The sequence below is a fragment of the Sinohyriopsis cumingii genome, chromosome 6, assembly GCF_028554795.1.
Source record: "Sinohyriopsis cumingii isolate HCF-2022 chromosome 6, ASM2855479v2, whole genome shotgun sequence".
Classification (NCBI taxonomy): domain Eukaryota; kingdom Metazoa; phylum Mollusca; class Bivalvia; order Unionida; family Unionidae; genus Sinohyriopsis; species Sinohyriopsis cumingii.
The window spans coordinates 32,873,888-32,896,260 of NC_142966.1; the positions used below are offsets into that span (position 1 = coordinate 32,873,888).

Genomic DNA, 22,373 nt, shown 5'->3' on the forward strand with positions numbered 1-22,373 from the left:
TGTATATCCAGTGAATAAATAATTTGAATAAATACAATTCTAGCCCAAATGAACTACTGGACACAACAATAGTACTATTGAGTCTGCTGAGATCTGAAATCACAAATAATTAATATCTCGAAAAACAAGATCATATAGTCCTCTACATGACCTCAGGTCACAATTAGCATTTTCTTTATATATAAAAAAGATTACCTAATGGAAAGTTTCCTTCTGGAAGGTTCATAATGTTTGAAAAATAAAATGTTATAATTAGAAATCAATTACTAAAAATATAATATAAATTATAGTAAACAACAGGCAGACCTGAAAATTTATGGGAAAGTTCTAGATTCAGATTGAGATAAACATGTCGTTCACAAAACTTAAATCAATGATTCAGGTCAGGTAGAAAATGAACTTGATTTTGGAGAAGGTCAAGTCCAAGATACCGTGTTACATTATCAGTAGCATATAATGAAATAATTATAAAAAAACAATGCAAATAAAAAATAACGTAACAGAGAATTTGAATGTATTAGACAATTTACTAGATTGAATGTATTAGACAATTTAATGGATTGAATGTATTAGATAATGTACTGGTTTGAATGTATTAGATAATGTACCTGTTTGAATGTATTAAATAATGTACTGATTTGAATGTATTAAATAATGTACTGATTTGAATGTATTAAATAATGTGCTATTTTCTGTATTAGGTTCCCAAAGTGGCAGATATTTTTCCATCTATTCCTCTGACATTTTCACCAACAGTATGAAGCTAGTAACACTTTATGTTTATGTTGAATTCTCTGTTCAGATTTCAGTGAGAAGTTATTTAAGCAGCTGGAAACTACAACAGAGAGGTTTGAAGTGAAGCTTATGATGATAGATCTAATATCAAGGTTAATTGGCATTCACCAGGTAAGCATAATATCCAGGTTAACTGGCATTCACAAAGTGAGCAAAATATCCAGGTTAACTGGAATTCACCAGGTGAACACGGCTACAAATATACAGTGCAAGGCTTACATGCAGATGGTCTTTGACTAAACACATCACATCTTACAACTTCATTGGCCCCTTAGTGGTCTAAAGCGCTCTCCGTTACAGAATACTGCCATCTCACCTCTGTGTAGGTTCAAGTCTCAGATTCGGCCAATGTGGGTATGTGAGAAAGCTTGCCAGTAGCTTCTCGAGGGTCGATGGTTCTTTCCAGGAATTTCCTGGGTTCTTCCTCCATCATTAATACTGGCTGCCATGTATAGCTAATTGTTTGCTGAAAAATGGCATTACACCCTACAACAAAAACAACAACTTACAACTTACATTCACACCCACTGCCCAGGTCAGTCCAGAATGGACACCTGAATGTGTCCTCAGGAAATTGATTTCCTTGGCATGATATAGCCAGTAATGTGTTTGAAGTTGCATTAAAAGCAAGAGAAATAAAAGTAACACATTCACACCCACACATCCCTATGATGGATATGTGTAGACGCTTGTGCATAGACAGCAGTACATACAAACATAAACTCACTTTTAAATATCCAAGAAGATATAATTGTAAAAATATAGAAATTACTAAATTTGCTTGCAGATGTCATGGATTTTATTAAATATTGCCCATGCAGACCAGCCATAGATCTCATTAAATTGGCATACAGACATGTCATGGATTTCATTAAATTGGCATATGAACAAGTCATGGATATCATTAAATTGGCATATAGACAAGTCAAGGATGTTGTTAAATTGGCTTATAGACAAGTCATTGATCTCATTAAATTGGCTTATAGACAAGTCATTGATCTCATCAAATTGGCTTACAGACAAGTCATGGATCTCATTAAATTGGCTTATAGACAAGTCATGGATCTCATTAAATTGGCTTATAGACAAGTCATGGATCTCATTAAATTGGCTTATAAATGAGTCATTGATCTTATTGACTTGGTTTTAGATGAGTCATGAACATTGTTAAAAATTGGCTTGTAGATGCATCATGGATATTAAATTGGCTTATGGACAAGTCATGGATATCATTAAACTGGCTGATAAATGAGTTACGGATACCACTAAATTGGCTGATAGACAAGTCATGCTATCATTAAATTGGCTTGTACATGAGTCATCAATATGATTAAATTGGCTTATAGACAAGTCATAGTTATCATTAAAGTGGCTTGCAGACGAGCCATTGATATCATTAAATTGGCTTTTAGAACAGTCAGGGATCTCATTAAATTGGCTTGCAGATAAGCCATGGATATTATTGCAAATTGGCTTATATATGATTCATGGATCTCATTAAATTGGTGTATTGATGATGGATATCATTTAAAAATTATTTTACAGTTGAGTCACGAATTTCATTAAATTTGTCTTAAATGTGTCATGGATCTTATAAAATATTCGCACTTAGATAATGGAGAGTCATCAGTTATGAAACCTAGTTAGTCCTGAATAAAAATGGTGCTGATCTGACCTCAAATTCGGCTGCCAAACTGAACATATTGAAAATCTTGTCACTAACTCTCCAGAATGTATGTTTATAGTAACATTGAGTTCTCAACAAAAGTTATGGAATTTTGTCTAGTTTTTCCTTATTTAAAATGGTGCTGATGTTGCATCAATGCTGCCACAATGGCTAATTCAAAAACCTTATCAGTCATGAATATCAGAGATGGTTTCACTAGTAAGCAAATAAAATGAAAATTGGTTTAGGTCAGTAGTACATCAGTCTCATCGAGTGACTCATGTTTATAGATTTAATTTGTCAGCTTTACTCCAAATACCATTGTGCCCAAAAGCTCGCTGTAAGATTTTGTAAATGCATGTCCAGATCATATTGAAAGACTATAAGCAGACCTTGGAAAAAGGGATTCTTACTACAAAAAAATTGACTAAAACAATTTGGAAGACTTTCAGCATTCTTGTTCGCTGTGTGCATCTTAGATGTGGTATATACTCACTTATAAGCCAGATACAACTGCAAACTGTACAGACCTAGATCTGCCATCATATGATGCACCAGCAGGTCTGGGTATGTTTGGAGCAATCTATAGATAAAAAATTTAGTACTGATCTGCTGGTACATTAGGGTGATCAAGTTCTGTGCTGTTTGCTTTTTGGGCTTCCAAGCAAGTACATATAGTATTTTCCAATTCAATAATAGTTCCAACAAAAGCAAGGATTTTGGTGATACATTCATGGTAAGATCTCCACCTCTCTGGTTGTCTAGTGGTTAGAGTGTCCGACTCGGATATGGGAGGCCATGGGTTTTAATCCCCTGCCAAGTCATACCAAAGACTTACAGAAATGGTACTAACAGCTGCCTCGCTTGGCGCTCAGCATTAAGAGGTTAGTGTTAGCACTGGTTGGCCTGGTGTCAGGATAATGTGACTGGGTGGGACATCATGCTACATGTCTGCGTCATGATGCCCCAGTGCTAGACATCACTATAAACTGTCACACTGCAGACATCGTAGCGATATGACTGAAACGTTGTTAAAGCTACGTTAAAATCCAAATCACACACACACACACACACACACACACACATGGTAAGATCTCAGGTGTTTTGGATTTGTCTTCCACCATTATGAACAACTTTTTTATTTTGTAGTTTACATATTTTTAAATCTGTTTGCAATTGTTTTTTATCTTTCAGCTTTTGGTGCTAAATTTCTATCCATATGTGCAACGATTCCTCCAACCGCACCAGAGAGGTACGTCTCAAGCACATATTTTATGTACAAAATAAAACAAAATATGAACATGGTGAAATATTTACACTTTTATCCATGGATTTCATAACGATGTGTGCAAGATAATGTTATAATGTTACATAAATATTTAAATTTGCATGCTTAAGTTTTCCAGAGTAATTTACATTTACTTTTCCCATTTGGAGAAGAGGAGTCACTTTGGATTCAGTTTGTCCTTTTCTCAATCCACTGATGTGTTTTGTGTTCCATCATGTGTTTTTTTATCCATTCATGTATTTTTATATCCATTCATGTATTTGTGTATCCATTTTTTGTTAGTATATTAATTGATGTGTTTGTGTATCCACTCGTGTGTTTTTGTATCCATTCATGTATTCGTATGTCCATTCATGTATTTGTGTATCCATTTTATGTATGTGCATTCATTCATATGTTTGTGTAGGCATTCATGTGTTTTTGTATCCATTCATGTGTTTTTGTATCCATTCATGTATTTGTATATCCATTCATGTATTCGTGTATCCATTTTATTTTGGTGTATCCACTCTTGTACTTGAATATCCATTCATCAGTGCATCCTGTTCAGACTGTACGTGATTGCCATATTATGTTATGATGTTGTCCATTCATCTGTCCTTTCATTTTTTACCAGTGTCATTTCCTGACAGTAACTCAAGTAGTCCACCAATTTCCATTACCAAACTTTGTGGATTCCTTGCAGTTGGGATACGGAAGAACCATATTGATCTCTGGTCAAAGATTAAGATTATTGCAGTTGGAAGAAGGAAATGTTTTCTGCACTGTACTTTGAGTTGTCCACCATCAACAGTTATCAGACTTATTGGGGTCTAAAGGTCAAAGTTTAAGGTTGCTGTGACTGAAATAGGTAGAACCTAGAAAATCCATCAAGCTGCCCAACACATACTTGCCATGTCATTGCACAGAAACATGGGGCAACCTCTGTCCAACACATACTTGCCATGTCATTGCACAGAAACACGGGGCGACCTCTGTCCAACACAAAGTTGCCATGTCTTTTCACAGAAACACAGGGCGACCTCTGTCCAACACATACTTACCATGTCATTGCACAGAAACACGGGGCGACCTCTGTCCAACACATACTTGCCATGTCATTGCACAGAAACACGGGGCGACCTCTGTCCAACACATGCTTGCCATGTCATTGCACAGAAACACAGGGCGACCTCTGTCCAACACATACTTGCCATGTCATTGCACAGAAACACAGGGCGACCTGTTGTGATGCAGACTGTCACCTTTATATTACAGCTACCATAGGATGTGGATCTTGCACCCCATAGGAATATATAAGCTTATGTCTTTTGAAGGGAATGTTGACAAATGCTGTTCTCTCAACTGACAAATTGTTATCCAAATCAGAGAATTCTTCCAAATTAAAATAATGCAATATCTAGTCACAAAAACATTAAATCTGTGAATATGAATTCCTTGACAGCTATATGAAAGCAAATCGTCTCTGGCATACTGTATGTTCTGGCATACGCATCACATCTAGATTTAGTACAATTTTCAGTAATCATCCCTTCCGACAAATATCCATGGTGGAATCAACACACCTGTCAGTGGAAACATTGTAAACAGTTTCTTGGAAATTCATGTATATTGCACAATAACTACTCCAGATGATCTGAGTGAACTTTTTAACATCACACAGAAATATTCTTCTGAGATCAAGTGTTGAAAATATTGACCATGTCAAAATTTCTCTTGATAGGAAGGACACATAAATTGAAATTTGTAAACATAAATCGACTTTTAAATGATATTAGTTATGAATAGTGTATTTTTATTTCAGCTTGCGTCTGGGACTACTTTTTCACATGGAAGAATTTACAGTTGCACTGTCTGAACCAAAATTAAATGAAATTATTCTTTCTTTTTATCTAGTCTCTTTCCACTTTAAATAAAAGCTAATAAACAGCATCTCGAATGGATTAATGATTTAAAACTGAATTTATGAAATCTGTTGATTCAATATTAAATCATTGCTCATTTGAGTTTCTCTAATTTACAAAATTGTGGGCATATACAGTGCCATTTACAGTACTCTTTTTATTTTTAAATTTTATTCTCTTTATGGTTGTCAGTGGTCCAACAGAGCTTGGTAGCAGCATTTGTTCTCAATCAGCAGTTTTATCAATCTCTAATTTCATTGTTAAATTTGTGATTTCAGAAGTGACTAGGTTACTGCTGTTTGCAGCACAGTCCTGTCATGATTTAGTTCCTCCTGAGGTGAGATTTGCAAGCTTTGTATTTTTATTATTTTTTATTATGTTGATTGTTGTTATGTTTGCCTGCAAAAGCAGTTAGAAAAACATGGGGTTTCACATTTTTAGTAGTGATCGTGGCAGCAACAGCAGTAACATGAACATCATTTAAATTTTTGTCTTGTCTGTGAACTGGGAGATGTACATTCAGAACGTGAAATGGCTAATTTGACCAAATCTGCATTTTGTTTCCCTTCATTCTGCATTTTATTTTTATTAAATTCATGTTTGCAGTTGTCACTTCCATTCACTTTTTCCTTTCATTTTTGTTAATTTGAAATGCAAAAGTCCACATTTTTTTCCTCAGTATTCAACAGAAATAACTATTGCTTCCTGTCTTGACTTGTTAAGACCACTCCTCTGGCCTAGAGGTTAGAGCATCCGCCTCAGATGCAGGATGTCATGGGTTCAATACCTGGCCGAGTCATACCAAAGACTTGCAAAAATGGTACTAACAGTTGCCTCGCTTGGTGCTCAGCATTAAGAGGTTAGTGTTAGAACTGGTTGTCCTAGTGTCAGGATAATGTAACTGGGTGGAACATCATGCTACATGATGCCCCAGTGCTAGGCAGCACTATAAACTGCCACACTGCAGACATTGTAGCAATGTGACTGAAAAATTGTTAAAGCTACGATAGAAGTCCAAATCACACACACCCACATAAACGTACACACTCACACACTCTTGACTTGTAAAAAGTGTGCTTTATTAAAATGAAAATGCATACAATTCAGAAGACCGTTTGGATTAGTGATTTACAGCACTGCAACACAAGTAAGTTATTAAGTGCTATGTCAATTTGGGTAAAGTGCTATGTCAAAAGACACACCATGGAAGCTAACCCAGGCTGGTCTGATGGTAGGATTTGAACCCATCTCCTTTCAGTAGTTAGTCCAGCATGCTGACCATAGCTCCATTCAAAAGACAGCAATGGATTTATATATAAAAAAATCACTGAAGCTGCAGTAAATGTGGTTAGAACAATGTCAGGGCTTGTAAGTAGTGAAACATTGTCCATGTAAAGAATGTATGTATTATCATGTAAAACGACTTTTGATGGAAATCTATCTGCAGCCTGAAATAACAGGTAAATAGCATTTCAAATTCATTCATTTGCATTTGTTCTCTATTCTTCAAATTACGTTCATTATTTCATTTGCATTTACTCTGCATTCTGTTTACAGTCTGATTTTGCTTTGTTGTAAATTTCCTTTTTTAGACTCTGCATCATTTTTCTGATAGCAATACTGTCCTTATTGTAAAGAATATGTTGATAATTTTCAAGGTTGCAAGTTCTACACCAGTTATTGTATTCAACCGAAACTTTGTTATATCATTGCTTTGTACCAAACGTTTGTACACAAATATGTTAGAATTCCATGTCTTTCAACCATGATAGTCAGAATTGCACAGACATTATGCTTTCAGACACAGTGTTTTGCTAAGCGTCTGCCACAATTCTGATTCCAAGGGTGGGATATTCCTGTTCAGCATAATGAAGGATTATTTTTCTCACATTCCTGAATAAATAGTGATGGTCAGAGTCCGAGTGGCATAATCTGAATACACTTTTTGGAAACACAAAACAGTCATTTAAAAGTTGCTCATATTAAGAAGGAGAGTGTAAAAGTTTGCATTGAAAAATGCTGTGTAATCTTTAAATGAAATTTACAGACTGATATTCAGACAATAGTGGTTGAGGCAAAGGAACATAGTGGACACTTTTTGCAGGAAATCCAAGTGTGTTAAATTCTGGTTCTTGGCTGCGGCATTTTTTTTACAACTTCCACGTTGGAAGTTAGGTATAGTATTCTGCAGAACTCATGTTTCTGTCTTTAGGATACCAGGAATACATGCTTTCCAATGATAGGCATGAGTGACCTGGTTTTTTTTTCTTCTGCTGAATTGGAATCATTCTCCCTCATTATTACTCAGTTCTGGATGAAACATGATACTGCTATGGACCTGATGACCAAATTTAACTTATCAAACGTATGACCATATGGTTTGAAAGAAAACAACATGAAACTTAGTATGATATCTTTATGGTTTTTTTTCAAAACATTTTTATTTGATAAAATTTTATCATTTCCGTTTATTATGGTTTGGTACTTCTACATGGTTCCTGTTATACCAGACTTCGGTGTATATATATGTGGTTCTCACCATACTCTAGTTCTGTACATAACATAGTTGGTGGTACCACATTATAACAGAAGATTTTATTGTGTAAACTAAATTAAGGAACTTTCTGATGATTTAGCACCAGAAAAATCTTGGAAAAATCTTTTAAAACATTGACCCTATTCATCATATTTTATTTTATATAGATTTGACAGAATTTAACATCTTTACCTTTTATTTTATATCTTGTACTGCTTTATGTTACATTTATTTGAAAGGGTTTATTTTCCGAATGTTTTTGTGCAAATCTTTATATTTTAATTTTTTTATAGAAGTTTAGCTTTAATTGGCACCATATTGCCATTAATGTACTTAGCAGTTGTCAGATGCTAATATATACATACTGTCTTAATTTCAGATTATAGAAGAACTTCTCAGGGTCATTGCAAATAATTTCATCACGGACAGAAACTCTGGAGAGGTTATGGCTGTAGGGTAATTGTCATATTTTTTTTATCTCACACATAAAAGAACTTTAAAAGAAATTTTATTTTTACTGTAGATCATTCAAAATTATTTTGTTTGATGCAAATAGTAAGAAATAATAGAATCATATTCAGTAATACATAAGAAATTAAATTAAAATCTTGAATGAAAAGTACTCAGGAAACATAACAATTTTAGCAATATAAAGTATCTGGAAAGAATCACTTAAACTTCTCTTAAACTGTAAGAAAATTTAATTCAGAATGTAAAACAAAGGACTATAGTACTAGATACCATCCTTGAGGTCCGAGTAGAAATATTGATCAAGCTTGAGGCAGAAAATTAGGAAAGTTTTGTTGGTTGACTGCATTTTGTTTCTTTAGCAGGAAAACTAATTTTTTTCTCCTTCTTCAGAAATATTTGAAGTTCATTTGTGAGTTTCTCTGTGCTAGGCTAATGAAAAAGAATTGACTCTTTTCAGGTTAAATGCTGCACGTGAAATTTGTGTCCGATGTCCACTGGCATTGTCAGATGACCTGCTTCAGGATCTAGTTCAGTACAAGACCCACAAGAACAAGGGTAAACAGTTTTTGAACACATTCAGTGTTACTAATTGATCTAGTTCAGTACAAGACCCACAAGAACTAGGGTAAACATTTTTTGAACACATTCAGTGTTAGTAAGCATCGTGGTACAAAAATAAATGAAACCAGCCCTCATATTTGTAAAGTAGCACTTTCAAAAAGAAATGCAGTTGAAGCATTCATTTTAAAGGTAGAAGGATAATTTTGATTATATTTAATTGTATTTATGTTTAAGTTGCTGTTATTGCATAGAAATGGACTATGATACTATTAGAGCACAGTAAAGATACAATTTGAGAGTAACTCAGTCACAAATAGTTTGCATCATATTTGAATGTGCTGCATTTGTTAACAAAGAAATGAAATTATCCATATTTAATATAGTTCTTTACGTTTTGTATTTGAAACTTTAAAACTATCTCATATAATTAGTTTATGATCATTATTAAAATTTTAGTATTTTGCATGTTTAGAAAAAGAAAAGGTATGAAAAGATTGAACTTCATAAGTGGCATTTAGTTTCCTTTGTTATCATTGATCTGGTCAGTCAGATATCTTGTCAGCTTTGTAAATAAATTTGGGAGTCGGGAGAGTCCCCCAATATTGCAATAGGGAAAGCGCAGAGAAGCCCTGTGTACTCCCACCATATTCATAAATGTCTGACACTGTAACACAATGGACTTGCCAAGGAATAAAAGCACATATTGGTGAAATTAGTCTGCAGTGAAAAGGATGTGATCCAATAACTGCTTATTTTTAGAAAACCTTTTCGAAAGAAAAAGTCAGTGTTAATAATTTCATCATAAACTTTTCAATAAATACTGATAAGCTTCAGTTGTCATAACTAGTAAAACTCTTCACAGCCAAATTAATCTCAGTACTATGTTACAGGCTGTATCCACACAGCCAAATAAATCTCAGTACTATGTTACAGGCTGTATCCACATGGCCAAATTAATCTCAATACTATGTTACAGTGTGTATCCACACAGCCAAATTAATCTCAGTACTATCTTATGGCCTGTATCCACACAGCTAAATTAATCTCAGTACTATGTTACAGCGTGTATCCACACAGCCAAATTAATCTCAGTACTATGTTACAGGCTGTATCCACACAGCCAAATTAATCTCAGTACTATGTTACAGTGTGTATCCACACAGCCAAATTAATCTCAGTACTATGTTACAGGCTGTATCCACACAGCCAAATTATTCTCAGTACTGTGTTACAGTCTGTATCCACATGGCAAAATTAATCTCAGTACTGTGTTACAGGCTGTATCCACACAGCCAAATTAATCTCAGTACTATCTTATGGCCTGTATCCACACAGCTAAATTAATCTCAGTACTATGTTACAGCGTGTATCCACACAGCCAAATTAATCTCAGTACTATGTTACAGGCTGTATCCACACAGCCAAATTAATCTCAGTACTATGTTACAGTGTGTATCCACACAGCCAAATTAATCTCAGTACTATGTTACAGGCTGTATCCACACAGCCAGATTAATCTCAGTACTATGTTACAGTGTGTATCCACACAGCCAAATTAATCTCAGTACTATGTTACAGGCTGTATCCACACAGCCAAATTAATCTCAGTACTATGTTACAGGCTATATCCACATGGCCAAATTAATCTCAGTACTATGTTACAGTGTGTATCCACACAGCCAAATTAATCTCAGTACTATCTTACGGTCTGTATCCGCACAGCTAAATTAATCTCAGTACTATGTTACAGGCTGTATCCACACAACCAAATAAATCTTAGTACTATGTTACAGGCTATATCCACATGGCCAAATTAATCTCAGTACTATGTTACAGTGCGTATCCACACAGCCAAATTAATCTCAGTACTATGTTACAGCATGTATCCACACAGCCAAATTAATCTCAGTACTATGTTACAGGCTGTATCCACACAGTAAAATTATTCTCAGTACCGTGTTACAGGCTGTATCCACATGCAAAATTAATCTCAGTACTGTGTTACAGGCTGTATCCACACAGCCAGATTAACCTCAGTACTATGTTACAGGCTGTATCGACATGGCCAAATTAATCTCAGTACTGTGTTACAGGCTGAATCCACACAGCCAAATATATATCAGTACTATGTTACAGGCTGTAGCCAGACTGCCAAATTAATCTCAGTACTATGTTACAGGCTGTGGCCACACTGCCAAATTAATCTCAGTACTATGTTACAGGCTGTATCCACACAGCCAAATTAATTTCAGTACTATGTTACAGGCTGTATCCACACAGCCAAATTAATCTCAGTACTATGTTACAGGCTGTAGCCACACTGCCAAATTAATCTCAGTACTATGTTACAGGCTGTAGCCACACTGCCAAATTAACCTCAGTACTATGTTACAGGCTGTAGCCACACTGCCAAATTAATCTCGGTGCTATGTTACAGGCTGTATCCACACAGCCAAGTTAATCTTGGTACTATGTTACAGGCTGTATCCACACAGCCAAATTAATCTCAGTACTGTGTTACAGGATGTATCCACACAGCCAAATTAATTTCAGTACTTTGTTACAGCATGTATCCACACAGCCAAATTAATTTCAGTACTTTGTTACAGCATGTATCCATACAACCAAATTAATCTCAGTACTGTTACAGGCTGTATCCACACAGCCAAATTAATATCAGTACTATGTTACAGGCTGTATCCACACAGCCAAATTAATCTCAGTAATGTTACAGGCTGTAGCCACACTGCCAAATTAATGTCAGTACTATATTACAGGCTGTAGCCACACTGCCAAATTAATCTCAGTACTATGTTACAGGCTGTAGCCACACTGCCAAATTAATCTCAGTACTATGTTACAGGCTGTATCCACACAGCCAAATTGATCTCAGTCAGTCTTTGCTGTTTGAATGATGAATCAAATATCTTCCTGTATCTTGCAAGAGGATCATATTTTCCTTAGAATTAACTGTCTTATGTCCAGCTCTTTTACTTGACTTTCCTTGGGAAGTTGGTGACAACCAATGTGATAGTGACTAATCTTGAATATATTTAAGAAATAATATTCCAAACCTCAATGGCCAAGGCAGCGATGGAATTGAACAAGGCAGATTGCAAAACATTTAAATTCCTTTGTGACTCGGAACTAGAGATGGAATTGAACAAGGCAGATTGGGAAACATTTAAATTCCTTTGCGACTCGGAACTAGAGATGGAATTGAACAAGGCAGATTGGGAAACATTTAAATTCCTTTGCGACTCGGAACTAGAGATGGAATTGAACAAGGCAGATTGGGAAACATTTAAATCTCTTTGTGACTTGGAACTAGAAGCTGATCATTTGAACAACATAGTAGATCTGGGGTTTCAGAGCCAGAAACTTGTGCTATTCCTAAATGTGTTAACAAACTGTGGTTTGTTGATACATGCAAAGATGCCATCAGGGAACAGAAAAAGCTCAGTTTCAGAGCCAGTCCAACAGCTGAAAATCTGAATAATTATTTTATATACCAATCTAAAGGTCTTCATTCTGTTAGAGAGAGCAAGAGGAAAACTCATAGTGTCTCTAGGTTGAAACTGCACTCTTCAGTTAGATTGGAATTTAGTATGAAAAATCATAGTGTCTCCAGGTTGAAACTGCACTCCTCAGTTAGATTGGTATGGAATTTAGTACGAAAATTCATAGTGTCTCTAGGTTGAAACTGCACTCCTCAGTTAGATTGGAATTTAGTATGAAAAATCATAGTGTCTCCAAGTTGAAACTGCACTCCTCAGTTAGATTGAAATTTAGTATGAAAAATCATAGTGTCTCTAGGTTGAAACTGCATTCCTCAGTTAGATTGGAATTTAGTAGGAAAAATCTTAGTGTCTCCAGGTTGAAACTGCACTCCTCAGTTAGATTGGAATTTAGTATGAAAAATCAGTGTCTCTAGGTTGAAACTGCACTCCTCAGTTAGATTGGAATTTAGTAGGAAAATTCATAGTGTCTCTAGGTTGAAACTGCACTCTTCAGTTAGATTGGAATTTTGTAGGAAAAATCAGTGTCTCTAGGTTGAAACTGCACTCCTCATTTAGATTGGAATTTAGTATGAAAAATCATAGTGTCTCTAGGTTGAAACTGCACTCCTCAGTTAGGTTGGAATTTAGTATGAAAAATAGAGTCTCTAGGTTGAAACTGCACTCCTCAGTTAAATTGGAATAGTGTCTCATGGTTGAAATTGCACTCCTCAGTTAGATTGGTATGGAATTTAATATGAAAAATCACAGTGTCTCTAGGTTGAAACTGCACTCCTCAGTTAGATTGAAATTTAGTATGAAAAATCATAGTGTCTCATGGTTGAAATTGCACTCCTCAGTTAGATTGGTATGGAATTTAATATGAAAAATCACACTGTCTCTAGGTTGAAACTGCACTCCTCAGTTAGATTGAAATTTAGTAAAAATTCATTTGCAAAAATAAAATCAGCTGTATCATGCATTTGAAGTTTCAGAAATTAACAAGTAGATTGTTCCTGTGGGATTTTATTTCATATGTTTTACAATTTTGTATTTTCCATTAATTTTGCAGTGTATAGTTTTTTGCTGTGCTTATTTCAGCACACATGGTAAAAATACATGGTGTAAATGCTAAAGTGATACCAGGAATCTTAAGTGAAATGGAATTAACATTTGTATGAACAAATTTGGAAATAATTGTTTGGTTGGGAACACTGTCAAACATAAACCATTTTGGTCTTGATTAATGGTTTACATCAGAATATGGGGAAAACGTTGGTTTTATTGATATCATTTTGAATCAAAATTTTAGTGGACAGGGTCAGACGACTTTTTATTCTTCAGAAATACACTGTTTAGAGAGGCAGATGAAAGGAACAATGAGTAAACCATTTTTCTATTTCTTGTGACCATGTAGTATAGTGCATTCAGTATTGTTTGAGAATAATAGTAAACAAACAATGGCTGGCTGGAGCAAGTGGAGTATGGGTCGGGGCAAGTGATTTTTCAAAGCCACTTGCTACGATCCTGTGTTTAGAAACAATGCTTCTTGAACACTGATTAATATATGGCTGTAAATGTTAATTTGTATTTGCATACTGTTTTCATGCATAGTCCATGTTCACAAAATAATCGATTCACCCATGTTTAGAGACATTGAATTATCAGATCTGTGTAGCCCTTTAATGACTAGATTTGAACTGTTCAGCTTGTGATTTTGATGAATATTCTCAGCTTTGGGAGTTGCTGTTATTGCAAAGCAAATATATGATAGTGACATATAATTGTTGCATGCAGTGAATGGTAAACAATGTTTTGGATATATTAATTGCTTGCATATGGTTAAGTTAGTACTTAACCAGGTCCTTCCATCATATACAGTTTGCTTGACTCAGTATTCTGAAAAACTGTACATTCTGAATATTTCATAGTTTTGAGTAACATTTATTACTTGAGACACTCAGTAAAATTTTAGAACAAAAGGCTTGACTTCTTAGTCATGAAACTGTCACAGTACACAAATCTAACATCTCACAGCACACAAATCTAACTTGTCACAGCACACAAATCTAACTTGTGCTCAGATTATAATCTTCAATAACTTTGCTTGGAGTCAGGTTAGAATCAAAATAATTGTGGAAATATCATTATTTACTTGAGTTTAATCTTGTTACAATACGGTTTGAAATTACAGGTGTGATGATGGCAGCACGCTCTATGCTACAGCTGTACAGAAAGGTTGATCCAGACAAATTACACAGGAGAGACAGGGTCAGTAGATATCAATTTCAACTGTGTGCTTTTTTCTGTATCCATAATTTGAAGCATGGTTCCTTACAAAAATTGTGCACAAGATCATATGGCTGATAAAATAATAAAACAATGACTTTAGTTTCAAATAAAGCTGTTTAAATCCCTCTGTTGATGACGGTACATTGTGTTTTTTGTGATGGCCAGTCAAGCTGAAAATGAATGGAACATTAATATATCTCAGTCATATCAATAAAATCATGAGGCTTTTCTTTACTACAGTGGATATAACCATGTTTTCAGAGTTATTTAACCTAATTTGCATGAATTACTATTGTACTTATTCAAGCAAAATTATCCTTTAGTTTTGGGTTTGGTCACCCATTTGGTCACAAGTACAATGTACAAACCACTGTGCTACAAGTTCAGTATACTGACCACTGTGCCACTGTTGTTATATAAGAGCTAGTAAACCACACTGTAAGTTTTATCATGAGGATGCTTTTGGTTGTGAGGGAGCAATCATTTAGCATTAGCAATGAGTTGGGAATAATTACATGTTCATTAATTCTCTGTCATCCATTTAACATTCTAAGCATGACATGTACAAATTTTCATCTATTCACAACATTTATTTGATAACTCTAAAATAATACATGATTAAAATAAGGGTGGAGTAATTACAACTTTAATTAAAAGAAACTATCACAGAAGTCACAGAATGTGCACAGATGTTGATATCTTTCAAATTACAGTTATCTATATTTGTGTTTATTTATTCTTTATATTTTTTTCTTCTAAAAATGTTCTTTCACCATGTTGTCAATCAGTGTTGAAATGCATGTTATTTTTCTACTTCATTCCACTTTTCTGAAAAAGAACTGAATATTTAGTCCAATTCAGTGGCAGTCATTTTATTATACATTAGATGCAAGCTGTTTCTCTTTAACAATTGGCCAAATTGTGAATTCCTATTTAAATAAGTTTGATTATATATATAAATGAGCTGCAGAAACAATGATCCAATAACTGATAATTATGTGATGTATTTCACATGGGTATTCAATTTTGTTTCTGTGTGTGTTTGTAGTACAATGTTTTCATGTTGCTTTAAGTTTGTTTACTTTTTTGTATAATTGCTAGACTCATTTGTGATCAGAAGCATCTTGTATTTGTTGCAAAATAATTGCAAGTACATATTCATATATGCAGATGCTTTATTTAGATCTTTCCTTACAAATAAAAACCAAAAACAGAAAGAATGTGCCAGGTAACTGAATAATGTACTTGGCCAAGTACACTTACAGTGACTCTAATTGAAATATTTTAGCACCTAAACCTCAAAGTCTTTTACTTGTCATAGTTTCGATTCATCCTTCAATTGTTAACTTTTTCAAGAAAAAATAAATCCGCTCACTAAATGGTATCAACACCACAGATGAAAGGTAGAATTTACCATAACAGTTGTCATTTGTTTTGCTCTTGTATAGGTAGAGAGCTTGTAATAGTAATTAAGTAATCGTGTGTGTTTGTGAGAGAGAGAGAGAGAGAGAGAGAGAGAGGGAGAGAGAGAGAGGGAGCGAGGGAGAGAGAATGATACGTTTCCAGAGAAGAGGTCTATGCAACATGCAGCATGGGTCGGTGGTTCTTTCCGGGATTTTCCCGGGTTCATCCTCCACCATTAATACTGGCCGCCATGTATAGCCTATCATGTGCTGAATAATGGCGTTAAACCCTACAACAACAACAACATATGCAACATGCTGATGATTTGGACTCCATTTCCTTAGGCATGGGTTCTTGTATATACTGGATGGAAATCTAGAGTGTGATGATGATTTGGACACTTTTTCATTTTCTTGTGTAGGGGTACTTGTGGAAAAGTGAGACCCATCAGTCGTTTTTTGGAAATCAACATGGTCAAAAGTTAAGGTTTTGGGTAAAGTTTTTCATTGCAAATATTTCCTAAACCTGTTGATGGATTATCTTCATAGTTGGATGATTTATTATGAAATTAAGACGGTTCACTCTTTAACAGACTCTTTGACATTGGGCGTCAAAGACAGAGGGTTTAAATGCAGTACCTTTTCATTTTTTTATTCTACCTAAGGTTTAATTATATAAACAAAATACACTACAAGAAACAGCGTAAATGAATGAATGCCGTATTCCAAACTAAATACACAAGCGCAGATTTGTCATTACATAATGACATGATTATTAATGCTCACATAATTCCGCCCAGATAAATTTGAACTTAGTTGCGCGCTCGACATAACTTTCGAAAGAAAATGGTGTGTCTAGTTAAAATTAAAATTTGCAGTCATATTGTGAATGAATGTGCATTGCAACAACTTTTCCATTTGATCTGGAATGAATATATTTTGGCATTTTGTTTCGATTCGACGAAAGTTTGTGATTTTGGACTGGATTCATCTGTGTAAAATTATACATGAAATACATTGAATTGAAGTGGCGCGGGAGAAGCGTGTTTACGTCTGCAAATGTGTTTCTGTTTCTGTCATTGAATGTTTAAAATCATAACGTGGGAAAATATGAAGTCTTTCAATTGCAATTATCAAAAAGACGCTATGGAATTTAATGCTTATTTCATTTTGAGTGCAGTAAGGAGGATGCAGTTGCACTTATCATCGAAATTACAGCACAGTTTCGAAATATGTAATCCAGATTGAAAACCTATGACATGGCTCATGTAATTCAGATGTGCAGAATTAAGAAAAAACATTTTGAGGAAATTCAGGATGTAAAACTAAGTATATTTTATTTTGCCATTCCTGTCACCAGATAAAGAAGACAGTATATGCCTTGTGACTTGTATGTTATTTGTAAGGACCTAATCTTCCGTCTTTTATATAATGTAGCTAGCCTAAATCTGTAACATTGTATCAACGCGGAATGTGCCAAAACAGCTTGTTTTTTTTGCAGTCCACGAAACATGTTTTAGTTCATTCAGAAACAAATTTAAACAACCACAACGTAAAGAGCCTCTTATGCGAGTGTGTATGATTTGTTTACAGATCAAAAGTGCTGGCGTCTGCGTGATTGTTTGTTTACAATAGAAAGTAGTTCCTTTTTTCACATGAATGTTATATGTGAATTGTCGCACGCGTTCAGTATCAGGGAATATTGAACGATTCTGACAATGTAAAGTTAATGGGGAAAAAAATGAGCATATAATAATATAAAGTACTGTACCACAGGTGTTATCATATGAAATTTAATGTTCAAGAGTACTGCATCAAAAGGTGTTAGAGGCCCCGAGTGGCCGAGTGGTCTAAGGTGCTCTCTGTTACCGATCACTGCCATCTCACCTCTGTCTGCGTGGGTTCGAGTCTCGGATTCAGCCAATGTGGGTATGTGAGAAAGCTTGCCAGTAGCTTCTTGTGGGTCGGTGGTTCTTTCCAGGGTTTTCCAGGATTCTTCCTCCACCATTAATACTGGCCGCCATGTATAGCCTATCATGTGCTGAAAAATGGCGTTAAACCCTACAACAACAACAACAACAACAACCATAAGGTGTTATCATAAGGAGTGTAAAAGTTAAGAGGACTGTGCCATAGGGTACTATTATAAGGAGAATACAATTTAAGAGTACTGCATCATAGGACGCTGTCATAAGGAGTATAAATTTACAAGTACTGCACCATAGGTGTTATCATAAGGAGTAGAAAATGGAGAGTACTGCACCACAGGTGCTGTCATAAGAAGTATAGAATTTGAGAGTTATGAACCATAGGGCACTGTCATAAGGAGTATATGATGCTGTCATAAGGAGTATAAATTTTGAGAGTACTACACCATAGGTTGCTATGATAAGGAGAATATAGAACTGAGAATACTGTACCATAGGGTACAGTCATAAAGATTTTAAAAATTAAGAGTACTGCACCATAGGGTGCTATATTAAGGAGAATTAAACTTAAGTGCTGCACCTTAGGATACCTTAAGTAGGAGCCATGGTGGAGGTGAGGGCAGATGGAGGAACATGCCTTATTGTGATGACTTCAGTAATGGTGGTATTGACTCATTCATGAAGCTTTAATATTTTGCCTTTCATTGTGAAACAGTTATATAATCAGAGTATTTCCCATTCTGTGCCTTTGACACATTCTCAACAATTGCAGGGTAAACCTACAGAGTCTGCCAAAGAAATCAAAATTCTGAAATATGGTGAGAGAGATGCCAAGGATTACATACCAGGGGCTGAAGTTCTTTCGATGGAAGATGACACCACAGAAAAAGAGCAAGAAGAGGGTATTGTTCAATTTACAATTTAAACCACTTCAAGTTTTATGGTCATATTAGGCTTGCAATGACTTGATGATGATATATTTAAGTAAATTATAATATCATCGTGTTAATACACACACACATATATATATATATATATATATATATATATATATATATATATACACACATACACTAATGTAAGATTTTTATACTCCCATCTCAAGGCTGAGAAGATGATAAAATTTTCTGTCCTTCTGTTACAAATTTTGTTTTCATAGCACATTAACTTGAGTTGTATGCCACCTACATTTACCATCTTGGTTGATAGCTTGCAATTAAGGTAAGGAAGAATCTTGAGTTTGGCCTGAAAAGGTTAAACAGGAAGGTCACTGTAACTAAAAGAATAAATAGGTTTATGCACAGCAACATTATTTCTGCATATCTCTGGTTCAAACTTTGTGGATGGCCGGCATCTTGGGATAAGGAAGAATTGTATTGATTTGGGGGTCAGATGGACAATGGCAAGCCAATTTGACTGAAAGAAGAGAAATAATTTCTGCATTTTGTTGGTTAAAAGATGAAAGGTCATTGTCACTGGGACTAAAAGAAGAAAAATGGTTCATACACAGAAGTTTAAGTTATTTTCACAGAGCACTATGAAACATGCTGTGGGCATGTAATTCACCATTCACAGTACTCTTACTGCATACTACAGAAATTGCCTTCCATTAAAAAATCAGCTTGTTATCCCACATCCAAAGCAGATGCCCATTAGTAGGTACACTGACTTCAGAGAAACTGATAATTAATTTAGTTCATGTCAATTACCCAATACTACATATTTTTACATCCTAGATATTGCCACGTAAAACATATATATTTTACTTTTTTTGCACTCATTCAACTATATACTGCCTAGAGTGATACACACAACAAGGAGACAGCTTACTGCCAGAATGGGAGGTTTAATCAGTATATTTGGGGCTCATTTCAGGCTTGTTTAATGCAAAACCACATTTGGTCTTAAGGATAAGGCATGAACATACTGATGTTTACAGTAAACCATTGAGTCGTATTGTACCTTATTTTAAGATGGCTGGGAGTCCTGTAGTGATGTTGAAGAAGATGATGAAGAGGGCTGGATTGATATCAAACATTCATCTGATGAAGAGGTATGTGACATTAATAAATGTTTCTTATTACTTTAGTTTAAATGGATGGAGATAGAAATATTCAAATTACAAAACTTAAGATTGCAAAGAATGGACCTTGTAATTTGGATGTGTTTGTAACTACCAACTTGAATTGACTTTCATTTTACCTTGGCAAATAATAATTCTTTTTTTGTATTACATGGTCAGTTAGTGGATTGTTGAAATAGAAATACAATTCGTAGTTCATTGCATCAGTTGATCAATTATATATTGTCACATTAGCTAATGGAAATATTTCATCATATTTGAAATGGAGACATTGTGTTCATTGATACTGACAGCATCTAAAATACAAATAACCCTGATAGCAACTCAAATACAAATGTCACTGACAGCAACTCAAATACCAATGACACTGACAGCTACTATAATACATTTAAAGGCTTCACCAGATGCTGTACAAATTTTCTGTAGATTCTAACCTGTTTGTATCTTTTTGTCCTTTTTAAAACCTAATTTAACTTTTTCAGTAATCAGTTCTTGCTGATTGGAATGTTAAAATTGGTGCATGCCGATAAAGAAAGAATTAACATCAGATAACCATTTGTATTTCTTCTCATAATAGTAATCGTTATCCACAAAACTAGAAATTACTGCTTTGGAATATCAACTTATATCTGTCTGAAATGCATGCATGAAACACAACAGAATATAAACAGTTGACTTTACAGTAAGATATCTATTCAAATCTGTTATGTATTTTAAGTAGCAAACACATTATCACATAAAATAATAAGGACATTTGCTTGTACCAAATGAAAATGTACATTTTTAATCTCTTCAGTGAAAAACTTTGACCCAAGCAATGAAAGATCGTCATTATTCATGTGGAACACTATCTTCTGTATCTTACTTGGGGGTGGGGGTAAGGTCATGTACTTGCACATACTAACTGATCTTACTTGGGGGTAGGGGTTAGGTCATGTATTTGCACATAATAACTGATCTTACTTGGGATGGGGGTAAGGTCATGTACTTGCACATACTAACTGATCTTACTTGGGGGTGGGGGTTAGGTCATGTACTTGCACATAATAACTGATCTTACTTGGGGTGGGTTTATGGTCATGTACTTGCACATAATAACTGATCTTACTTGGGGGTGGGGGTAAGGTCATGTACTTGCACATAATAACTAATCTTACTTGGAGGTGTGGGTAAGGTCATCTGCTTGCATGGACTAACTTATCTTATTTGGGGGTGGGGGAAGGTCATGTGCTTGCATGGACTAACTTATTTTGGACGTGGGGGTAAGGTAATGTGCTTGCATGGAATAACTGATCATACTTGGGGGTTTAGGTAAGGTTATGTACTTGTATGGAATAACTGATTTTGTTTGGTTCTTGGGGTAATTTAATGTGTTTGCATGTAATAACTGATCTTACTAGGGGATTGGGTTAAGGTCATGTACTTGTATAGAATAACTGATCTTACTTGGGGGTTGGGGGTAAGGTCATGTACTTGTATGGAATAACTGATCTTACTTGGGGTTTGGGGGTAAGGTCATGTACTTGTATGGAATAACTGATCTTACTTGGGGGTTGGGGTAAGGTCATGTACTTGTATGGAATAACTGATCTAACTTGCGGGTTGGGGGTAAGGTCATGTATTTGCATGGAATAACTGATCTTGGGGGTTGGGGGTAAGGTAATGTTCTTGTATGGAATAACTGATCTTACTTGGGGATTCTGGGTAAGGTCATGCACTTGTATGGAATACTTGATCTTACTTGGTGGGGGTAAGTTTATGTAATTGCTCTGGCGGCTTAGTGGTTAGAGCGTCTGCTTGCATGTGTGAGGTCGCAGATTTAAACCCTGGCTGAGCCATGCCAAAAACTTGTAAAAATGGTACTAGCAGTTGCCTTGCTTGGCACTCAACATTAAGAGGTTAGTGTTAGGACTGGTCAGCCTGGTGTCAGTATAATGTAGTTGGGTGGG

General features: G+C 35.2%; 1 protein-coding gene across 1 annotated transcript in view; it reads left to right on the top strand.

Annotated features, from left to right (window-relative positions):
• The window catches only part of LOC149796597 (protein SDA1 homolog), a 79,595-nt gene that overhangs the window by 41,101 nt on the left and 16,121 nt on the right, over nt 1-22,373 (top strand). Inside the window, exons 10-17 of the mRNA XM_089961320.1 lie at nt 803-906; nt 3,656-3,713; nt 5,932-5,990; nt 8,569-8,645; nt 9,118-9,215; nt 14,913-14,989; nt 19,114-19,243; nt 20,315-20,394. Of these exons, the coding sequence (XP_089817446.1) occupies nt 803-906; nt 3,656-3,713; nt 5,932-5,990; nt 8,569-8,645; nt 9,118-9,215; nt 14,913-14,989; nt 19,114-19,243; nt 20,315-20,394 (683 nt within the window). The remainder of the gene's footprint in view (nt 1-802; nt 907-3,655; nt 3,714-5,931; nt 5,991-8,568; nt 8,646-9,117; nt 9,216-14,912; nt 14,990-19,113; nt 19,244-20,314; nt 20,395-22,373) is intronic.